This window comes from Heterodontus francisci, unplaced genomic scaffold, assembly GCF_036365525.1.
Source record: "Heterodontus francisci isolate sHetFra1 unplaced genomic scaffold, sHetFra1.hap1 HAP1_SCAFFOLD_1058, whole genome shotgun sequence".
Taxonomy (NCBI): domain Eukaryota; kingdom Metazoa; phylum Chordata; class Chondrichthyes; order Heterodontiformes; family Heterodontidae; genus Heterodontus; species Heterodontus francisci.
Window position 1 is genome coordinate 171,991 of NW_027140163.1, and position 10,595 is coordinate 182,585.

At 45.8% G+C, this 10,595-nt stretch overlaps 1 protein-coding gene across 1 annotated transcript; it reads left to right on the forward strand.

The window, feature by feature from the left end:
* Window positions 1-6,533: 6,533 nt before the first annotated feature.
* LOC137358971 (histone H1-like) lies at window positions 6,534-7,250 on the forward strand. Its single transcript, XM_068025137.1, has one exon. It carries the CDS (start codon window positions 6,549-6,551, stop codon window positions 7,236-7,238), a length of 690 nt encoding a protein of 229 aa, XP_067881238.1. The 5' UTR covers window positions 6,534-6,548; the 3' UTR covers window positions 7,239-7,250.
* The last annotated feature ends 3,345 nt before the right edge of the window (window positions 7,251-10,595 follow it).

The following is a 10,595-nucleotide window of genomic DNA, read 5'->3' on the forward strand; positions in this document are numbered from 1 at the left end:
AAGAAGTACCCAGAATTGAACTCCGGTCCCTGGAGCTGTGAGGCTGCGGTGCTAACCACTGCGCCGCCCGGACCACTGCACCACTGTGCCACCCCGAACTGTACCTGCCACTTTCTGGTATTTGTGTGTAGCTTTTCTTTCATGGCTGTCAGTCTCTGTTGTGTTTTTCTGTCTTGGGCGGGGGGATGCGGGTGTGGGCGGTTGGCGCGGGGGTTTGCTTCATGCCTGTCATTTTCTGTTATCTGTTTCTGTATTGGTGGGGGGGGGAGCAGTTGGTTGTGTGGGTGAGGGGGTTTTATTCATGCCTGTCAGTTTCTGGTGTGTTAGTGCAGTTTAATTCTTTTCTAGCGGGTGAATGTTTTTTTTTCACTTCTTTTGCTGTATTATTCAGTTCCTTGGATACGGGTGTATGTTTCACTCTATATCTCTCAATCCCTAGTCTACAGTTTATCTCTGTCAGTTTCTGATTTTGAGTGTGGGTTTATCTGTACCTGTCACTTTGTTTTATGTGAGAAACGTCTTATTCTGTATCTTTCAGTTTCTGATGTTTGTTTGTGTGTCTTGTACTTGTGCCCCACAGTTTATTGCATGTGAATGTGGGTTTGACTGTCAATCTAACACTCACTCGTATATGAGTGGTGTTCACTCATTATCTTTGATTGTCTGGTTTGTAAATTTAAGTTTTAACCTGTGCCTTTAAATTTCTAATGTGCAGGTCTGGTTTTTAACCTGTCTATGTTATGGTCTGGTATACACAGACATGTTTCAGTCTGGCTTTTGACTCTGGATTGTACACCACATCTCTACATTCTCTAGAATGTGAGTGTGATTTTTAATCTGTACATGTCAGTTTCTGACATCTGTCTGTGAGGTTTACTTTGTGCATTTCATTCTCTGGTCTGTGACTGCTGAATTTATTCTGTATCTGTCAGTTTATGTTAAGTGACTTTGAGTTTTAGTCTGTATCTGTCAGTATCTGGTTTATAAATCTTAATTATGTGTGTGTTTTATTCTGTATCTGTCAGAGTGTGAAGTGCAAGTGTTGGGTTTTCTTTGTACCTGTCAGTTATGGATGAGAGATTTTCACTCTCTAACAGTAAATTTCTTGGAATTCACTGTGGATTTCACTCTGTGTCTGTCAGTCTCTTGTAGTTGAGTGTGGCTTTTATACTGCATTTGCTATTTTCCAAAATATAAATGTAGATTTTCATCTTTGCCTGTTAGTTTCTAGAATGCGAGTCTGGGTGTTAATCTGTATCTGTCAGTTTCTCATATGCGAGGGTAACATTTATCCTGCACCTGTTACTTTCCGAAATGTGTGAAGGTTTTTATCTTTCCCTGTCAGTTTCTGGTATGTGATTGTGACCTTTGTTCTGTCCCTATCTGTTTCTGTGAATGGAATATGGGTTCTGTTCCTGTCAGTTTCTGGTATGTGATTGCGATCTTTGTTCTGTCCCTATCTGTTTCTGTGAATGGAATGTGGGTTCTGTTCCTGTCAATATCTGATATGTGAATGTGGGTTTATTCTGTATCTTTCAATCTTTGGAATTTGATTATGTACTTTCTGCAGCACCTTTTAACTTCTGTTAAGTGAATGAGATGTTAAATCTGCACCTGTCCATTGATAGTATATGAATGTTTATTTTACTCTGTACCTGTCAGTTTATGGAACATGAAGGTGTTCCCGCCCCAACCTGCCAACTTCCAATATGTGATTGTTGTTTTATTCTATACCTGCCATTTCCTGGTATATGATTCTGTTTTTGATCTTTACCTGTCAGTTTCTGTTACTTGAGTGAGTTTTACTTTGCACCAGTTGGTTTCTGGTATGTGAGTGTCACTGTTAGGCTGTCTCTGTAAAGTTAAGATATAATAGTATGGGTTAATTCTGTATCTTTCAAACTCTAGTGTGTGATATGGGGCTTTTCTCTGAATCTTTCGATTTTTGGTCCGTGTGTTTTAATCTGCAGCTTACAGTTCCTGATAGGTGTGTGTGCACATTTTCTTTTTTTCTGCAGCTATCAATGTCTACTACACAAGTATGTGTGTTATTCCTATCATTCAATTTCTCTTATTGGAGAATTGTTTTTCCTTTGTCCCTCTCAGTCTCTGGTATGTGTCCATGTGTTTTACATGGTAAGTGTCTGTCTCTGTTAGGTACTCTGGTGTTATTCTCTATCTGACAGTCTCTTGCATGTGAGTGGTTTTATTTTCTTCTCTGTAGCTGTCAGTCTCCCTTCTGTGACCGGAGGTTTTAATCTTTACTTTAACTCTTTTATAATTTGTAAATGTGAATTTCACTCTGTGTCTGTCTGTTTACAGTATAGGAATGTGTTTATTTTCTTTTAATCATCAATTTCATAAATTCATCGAACGTTTAAGGCATGGAAAGAGGCCACTTATTCTAATCCCACCTTCCAGGATTTGGTCGTGAACCCTGCAGCTTATGGCACTTATGGCCTTGCCAGAGTACTTCTGAATCAGTTGAGGGTCCCTGCCTCAACTATCCTTTCAGGCAGTGAGTTCCAGACCCCGAACACCATCTGAGTGATTTTCTTTCCCTCATCGCCCCTCTAATTTTTCTACCAATCACTTTAAATCTCTGGCCTTCATCACTGACCTCTTTGTTAAGATGAATAGACCCTTCACCTCCACTCTGTCCAGGTCCCTCAAAATTCGATACATTTCAATCAGCTCTCCCCTCAGCCTTCACTGTTCCAAAGAGAATAATCCCAGCCTCTCCAATCTTTCCTCACAACTGCATTTTTCCAGCCCTGGCAACATCCAAATAAATATCCTCTTTACCCTCTCTAGTGCAGTTACATCATTTCTGTAATGAGGTGACCAGAACTGCACACAGTTTCAGGTATGTGAGGGTGAGATTCACTCTCTATCTTACTGTCTCCAGGATGTGTCCCTCTTGTGAGATTGATATAGTGTCTTTCAATCTGACCGTGGGTGTGCTTTTGAACTGAGATTGATGTACCTAACATTCAGCAGTACAGAATTGGAATGGATTGGAAACAATGTCTGTCTCTTCTGCTTTGTTTGATTGCTGGATTGAAAATGTGTCTCTGAACTTGGGATCAGTGAGAGTTTGACTACTTCTGCTCCATGTGACTCTGGAATTAACTGATGGTCTCTGGGAGTGATAACATACCTACTCTGTGTTGCAAGGAGCTGACTGCACATTTCCTTGTGCCTGGGAATCATCACATTCATTCTGTTCCCTTGAAGTATTTGCCGACAGAAAGGAAGAACAATATATCTTGTAACTGAAGATCAGTTGAGGTGGAAGCTAGAAAAGAGATTAATGTAACATTTCAATTCATAATCATTATTACTAACCACAAATACTCACCAGAAATACAAAGAATGTCAGTGTCTGATTTCACTGCAGATCTCAGCATCTGCTGACCAGGTGTTTTGGCCGATTTACAACAATTTAGTGACATCCAGAAACAAGCCAATATCTGCACTGCTCCAAGATTGGGAATACCTGAGGGATGTTTGTGCAGATCAGGTTTCTGTTTCCATCTGACATTATAACATAAAAACCTAAGAAGTAGGAGCAGGAATAGGCCATTCAGCCTCTCGAGTCTGATCCGCCATTCAATGAGATCATGGCTGATCTGATCCTGGATTCAGCTCCATCATCCTGCCTGCTCCCAGAACACATTACTCCCATGGAGATCAAAAGTTTAACTCATCCTTGAATGTATTTAACAACCCAGCCTCCACTGCTCTCTGAGGTAGAGAATTCCAAAGATGACTGACGCTTTGAGAGAAGAAATTCCTCCTTACCTCCGTCTAAAATGGGAGACTCCTTATTCTGAAACTGTGCACCCTGGATCTTGATTCCACTATTCACTGTGCACTCACAGTAAACAGCGTGAAACAGGAGTTAAACCACCAACATGTATTACAGAACTGAGACGAGAAACAGCAAAGATTTTCAACAGCAGCTTATTCACGTTCTGTCTCACTTACCCAGTGCACACACACAGGCCGAGAAAGGCCTCTCCATTCCGCCGCTCACTCCATGTTGCGGGATCAGTTCATCCTCCACATTGCCTCTCACAAACAGCCCGCGACTCCCCCTGAACTTTCTCCGGAGTCAATGGTGATCTCTGATCCAGACTGCGGACAGGGTCCCAAAGCAATGTGCTGCTGGAAGCAGATTGCTGTTTGCTGCCTTACCCCGAGGCTGTAATATCTCCATTCCCTCTGTTAAAAACAAACTCTTTCCGCTCACTGAGTAAATGGTGTTCAACAGATTTGCTGGAGGAGGGGAGCGCGCATGCGTACATTCGCTCATTCACAATCAGCGGTGGTGGCGGGTTAATACCGCGCATGCGCCTCATTCGGCAATGGTTTGAAAAACAAAAATCAATCGGAACTTTCTCCAGTTCAGTTTTATCTGATTTTGAGCAATGGAACCGGGACTGTGGGCAAGATTAGAGAAGGTTTCCAGCTGGGAGATTACCCTGTTACCAAGCTCAACTTGAGATCATTCTCTGCACTATGTTTGCTGTTCATTAGCTCGAATTCTCAAAGTGATCCTCCGAGGGAGTCGATGTGTTTGCCGGAATGGAGCAGGAGTTAATATCTGACAGCTACAGTCACAGATCAATTTAATCAGATTGAAACTGTCTGTCACTGAGAGTCATAGCGAAGGGTTTGAGCTGAAAGATTACAGAGAGTTCAACAGGGCAGAGAAAGTTACATTTGGGACATTGTATGCCTCACTCTCTGACACTTTCCCGGACTGTGAGATTAATAATGTGTCTTCCTCTGGCTCCATATCAGTGAGGGATGAGATTGTAACGTCTTGTTTCCCCAGGCGGATCTTTCGAGATAAAACGAATCTTACATTTCAGTCTGCAGCTCAATAATTACAGGCCACTCAGTCTAACCTCAGTAGTGGGCAAATTATTGAAATCTATTCTGAGAGACAAGATAAACTGTCACTTAGAAAGGCACATACCAACTGAATTGAATTTGAAAAAGGATGATAGATGAGGGTAGTGCAGTTGATGGATTCTACATGAATTTTAGCTTTTGACAAGGTCCCAAAATACAGAATCTTTATAAAATAAAATCTCATGGAATCCAGGGAAATGCAGCAAGGTGGATGCAAAATTGGCTCAGTGGCAGGAAACAAAGAGTAATTGTTGACGGCTGCTTTTGAGACTGGAGGGCTGTTTCCAGTGGTTTTCCCCAGGGCTCAGTAATGGGTCACCTGTTTTGTTGATGATCTATATAAACAATTTGGACATAAATGTTGAGGGACACGATCAAAAAGTTTGCAGACGACACCAATATTGGCCGTGTGGTAGATAGTGAGGAGGATTGCTGTGGACTTGAGGAAGATGTTTATGGTCTGGTCAGAAGGGCAGAAAAGTGGCAAATAGAATTCAATCCGGAGAAGTGTGATGTGATGCACTTGGGGAGGTCAAACAATGCAAAGGAATACACGATTAATGGGAAAATACTGAGAGGTGCAGAGGAGGTGAGGGACATGGGAGTAAATGTCCACGGATCCCTGAAGGTAACAGGGTAGGGCGGTAATATGGTTAAGAAGACTTATGGAATCCTTTCCTTTATTGGCCGAGGTATAGAATATAAGAGGAGGAAGGTTATGCTGGAACTTTCTCATCATTGGTTAGGCCAGAACTTGAGTTCTGTGTGCAGTTCTGGTCACCTCATTACAGAAAGGATGTAACTGCACTAGAGAGAGTACAGAGGAGATTTACGAAGATGTTGCCGGGACTGAAAAATGCAGCTCTGAGGAAAGATTGGAAAGACTGTGGTTGTTCTCCTTGGAACAGAGAAGGCTGACGGGAGATCTGATTGAAATGTATAAAATGTGGAAGGGCCTGGATAGAGTGGAGCTGAAGGGTCTATTTACCTCAGCATTGAGATCAAAACCTGTCCTGGGAACTCTAGATTTAGTGAACAGTTCGACATGAGAATGTGTAGATGTGAATATTGTGTAAGAGAGAGTGTATTAAAGGTGCTGGCGGGTTAGTCTAATGTCACTGTGTTTGTGCGTCCGGACTCATCGCCGGATTTCCGAGTCCCTCTTGTGTCAAGTAACAAGATTTTCCAGTCAAAGAAGCACATTGATCCCCTTCTCATTCCCAAAGTGGGAATTCAGTGTTGTTTCTTTGTTGATTTCAAGATTTCAGTCAAAATGTAGAGAACATGTCAGCTATCGGGGGAAAGAGCGCCATCAGTGCAGCAATAAAACGGTTTTCAGTCAAAAATGGAGTCTTTACTTTAAGTGCAAACTTTTGGATAGCAAGCATTCTGATGTCAGAGACAGGAAGGATCTAGTCTGGGATTCCACAGTACCCGAATTTCAGTTTAATTGGAGAGTTTAGGGCCAGAGAGAAACACAGAGAGGCAGCAGGAGCCGGGAGCTGACAGCAGGTTGTCTCCGCCCCCGTCCGCTCACTGCCTTTAAGTTGCTCAGTGCCGCCACCACCGGCTTCATTTCTGACCCAGTTCTGACTGACAGAGAGAAGTTGTGCACAGTCCCGGACATGACCGATACAGCAGCCGCCGAAACGGCTCCTCCAGCCGCCGCCGCTCAAGTCAAGACTCCGAAGAAGAAGAAAGCAGCACCCCGGAACAAGTCAGCCGGTCCCACGTTGAGCGAGCAGATCCTCAGGATTGTGGCGGATTGCTCCGATCGCAAGGGGACCTCACTGCCCGCCATAAAGAAGGCTCTGGGTCGGAGCGGTGTGGATGTGGGGAAGTTCAGGACCCAAATCAAGCAAAGTATCAGGAGGAATGTGAACAAAGGTTCCCTGGTGCAGAGCAGCGGTACGGGTGCCTCCGGCTCCTTCAGAATCCCTAAGCAGGGAACCAAGGGAAATGTGGGAAAGAAAGTGAAGTCAGGAGCAGGCAAAAAACCTTTAGTGAAGAAAACAGCTGGCAAGAAAGTGACAGCAAAGAGATCAGCAGCCAAGAAATTACCAGTCAAGAAACTAGCAGCCAAGAAATCGGCAGCGAAGAAAGCAGCAGGCAAGAAAGTGACCAGCAAGAAGGCGGCAACGCCAAAGAAATCCCCAGGGAAGAAAGCAGCGCTTCCGAAAAAGTCTCCTGTGAAGAAGGCCAAAAAACCCAAGAGTGCCACGGGCGGAAAGGTGCTCAAGAAAGTTCAATCATCAAGGGGCAAGACCAAGCCGAAAGCAGCAAAGGCTCAGAAAGCAGCCCCTGGAAAGAAGTGAAACTGCACGGGAAACTTGTACACATCTGAACCCAAAGGCTCTTTTCAGAGCCACCCACATCTCTCAAGAAAGAGCTGATCCCCCGATCAAATGATCCCTGTCCCGCCGCCGTGTGCACATTTCACATAGAAATGATGGGAAGTAAATGCAGGATCCCTGGTGACTCGCTGACATACACCACACTCTGCCCTTCCCCCACTCTCTGTAACAAAACAGAGGGATGTTCCGTCCTCACTAACTGGGGATCTGTTATGTACAGTCTCAGTTCATGCTCCTTTCACTAATTCAGAGTGAGAGGGTCTAACACAGGAATACTGGCGAGAAACCCCGCGTCACAACTCAATTCTCTAATTCAGCTGGGGTAAGGTGTTAGTAAAATACTCAATCCGTCTGGGAGGGGAGGTGTGTGGAAACGGGTTGACTTGTGATCGGAAGCACTGTACATAGGCGGGTAGATGATCAACTTTTAATTGTTATTGATCCTTATTTAACAGCTCTGGGTTTCTGTTATCTTTGACTTTCAAGGTTGAGTCTGGAAGTTTTGTGCTGAGCTCTATTGTTGAGAGTTCTTTTTTGAATTGGCGGTTCGAGCAAGTGGGAGGCGGAGCTGGAGGATGAAAGACATTTCTCTGCTCTGTCTGTCACTCAGTTTCCTCTCCGCCCCGCCCCTCACTCTCTGTCACTTTCTCAGTCAGGTCCGGGCGGGCTGTATAAAAAAGGCAGCAGAATCAGCTCGCTTCTCATTCAGCAGTGCTTTGACTGAAGAAGCGTCATGTCTGGAAGAGGTAAAGGAGGCAAAGGACTGGGCAAAGGCGGAGCAAAGCGGCACCGCAAAGTGCTTCGTGATAACATCCAGGGTATCACCAAGCCAGCAATCCGCCGCCTGGCTCGCCGTGGTGGAGTGAAGCGCATCTCGGGTTTGATCTATGAGGAGACCCGCGGGGTGCTGAAGGTTTTCCTGGAGAATGTGATCAGAGATGCGGTCACCTACACTGAGCACGCCAAGCGCAAGACGGTCACCGCCATGGATGTGGTGTACGCTCTGAAACGCCAGGGCCGCACTCTCTATGGATTCGGCGGCTAAACAAATCCACCCTTTCTACCAAACACAAAGGCTCTTCTAAGAGCCACCCAAAGACTCACATAGAGAGCAGTGACCTTGCAACTTGAATTAATAAGATCAAGTTATCACTATATTGTTTATCTTTATCAACAACTGCTTTTGTACATCATTTCATTCAGTAAATTTACATATCACAGAAATTTCACTGTCTTTTTCTCTACATTATTCATCGAACGCGTCATGAATTAAACGGTTGCATTTGATAATTTATACGCGAGGGTCTGAACTGCCGGCACGAAGCGGGATTTCCTGCCGTTATAGTAAGTCATGACTGGCGCTTTATTCCCGCCAGAGTACACTGTTTAAACTGTGTTGGAGGACACAGAGGGGGATGTAGGAAGAAAGAAATAAAGCTGCAAGGAGTGAGATTTTATAATTTTATAATTTCCGCCAAATTAGGTGTTTTTTAATCTTTCCCTTGTTTGCTCATCGGAAATTGGCGGGCTTTTTGAAATTGATAAAATTTCAGTTTCAGTTACAGTTCAACCAATCAGTGCACAGCATTTCCCGCCGCCCTTTTACTTCCCAGAACTGGTTTCAAACTTGACTGATGGACGGGGCTGCATCCAATCACAACACTAGGGCGGTCCCTCTACTGTCTTAAATAGACAGTCCCTGAGCAGTCTCAACATTTACAGTGTCTTTGTTCCACATCTTCCACCAGAATGGCCAGAACCAAGCAGACAGCGCGCAAATCGACTGGAGGGAAAGCTCCCCGCAAGCAGCTGGCTACAAAAGCGGCCCGCAAGAGCGCTCCAGCCACGGGCGGAGTGAAGAAGCCTCACCGTTACAGACCCGGCACTGTGGCTCTGCGGGAGATCCGCCGCTACCAGAAATCCACCGAGCTGCTCATCCGCAAACTGCCCTTCCAGCGCCTGGTGCGGGAGATCGCACAGGACTTCAAGACAGACCTGCGCTTCCAGAGCTCGGCCGTCATGGCCCTGCAGGAGGCCAGCGAGGCTTACCTGGTGGGGCTCTTTGAGGACACCAACCTGTGCGCCATCCACGCCAAGCGAGTCACCATCATGCCCAAAGACATCCAGCTGGCCCGCCGTATCCGCGGGGAGCGCGCCTAAACTCACCCTGCCCCGAACTGAGTTTGGCATCAAATAACACAACGGCTCTTTTAAGAGCCACCAAATCGGCAAAACAAAGAGCTGCGATCACCTGTTGTCAGAGAAATGGGGTCTGGAGCAGATCATTTTATTAGAGAGCCGGTCATTTTGCAAAAGCTTTTGTTGTGCATAAGCGGTAGATTTGTTAAAATGTCACAAGAGGAGAGCAGCTAAATGCCCGAATCCAGTAGGGAGAAGGCTGAGGGGAGATCTGATTGAAATGTACAACATTTTGACGGGACTGCAGAGAGTGGAGGTGAAGAGTCTTAGCAGAGAGGTCAGTGACTATGGGGCATATGTTTAAAGCGATTGGTGGAAAAATTAGAGGGAAAACGAGGATTTTATTTTCACCCAGAGGGTGATGGGGGTCTGGAACCCACTGCCTGAAAGGGTAGTTGAGGCAGAGACCCTCAACTCATTTCAGGGAATCTGGATATGCATTTCAAATGCTGTAATCTGCAGGGCGACGGACTGAATGCTGGACGGTGGGATTAGAATAGATGGGTCGTTTTTCGGCCGACGACACGACGGGCCAAGTGGCCTCTTTCTGTGCCAACACAAAGCAGCGCGAGCATTATAAAATTGCCGCCTCTCAGACAGCAAGCAGCCCTTTAACAGATAAAGTGGGTGGCTCTGAAAAGAGCCTTTGGGTTCGCAGATTTAAGTCAGGCTGCTTCACTTGCTCTTGGTGCTCTGAGCGCTGGTTTTCTTGGGTAGCAGCACGGCCTGGATATTAGGCAGCACCCCGCCCTGAGCGATGGTCACCCCTCCCAGCAGCCTGTTGAGCTCCTCGTCGTTGCGGACTGCCAGCTGGAGGTGTCTGGGGATGATGCGGGTCTTCTTGTTGTCCCGGGCCGCGTTGCCGGCCAGCTCGAGGATTTCAGCTGTCAGATACTCGAGCACAGCAGCCAGATAGACCGGGGCTCCGGCACCCACACGCTCAGCATAGTTCCCCTTTTTAAGGAACCTGTGAACACGGCCCACCGGGAACTGCAGTCCAGCCCGGGAGGAGCGAGACTTGGCCTTGGACCGAGCTTTACCACCGGTCTTCCCTCTTCCAGACATTACCACAATCTGACAAACACTTTCAGGAAGAATGCTGAGAACCGCCCACAATAG

Bases quoted from the DNA above. Each gene is read 5' to 3' on its own strand.
- LOC137358971 (XM_068025137.1), top strand. From the start codon at position 6,549: ATGACCGATACAGCAGCCGCCGAAACGGCTCCTCCAGCCGCCGCCGCT.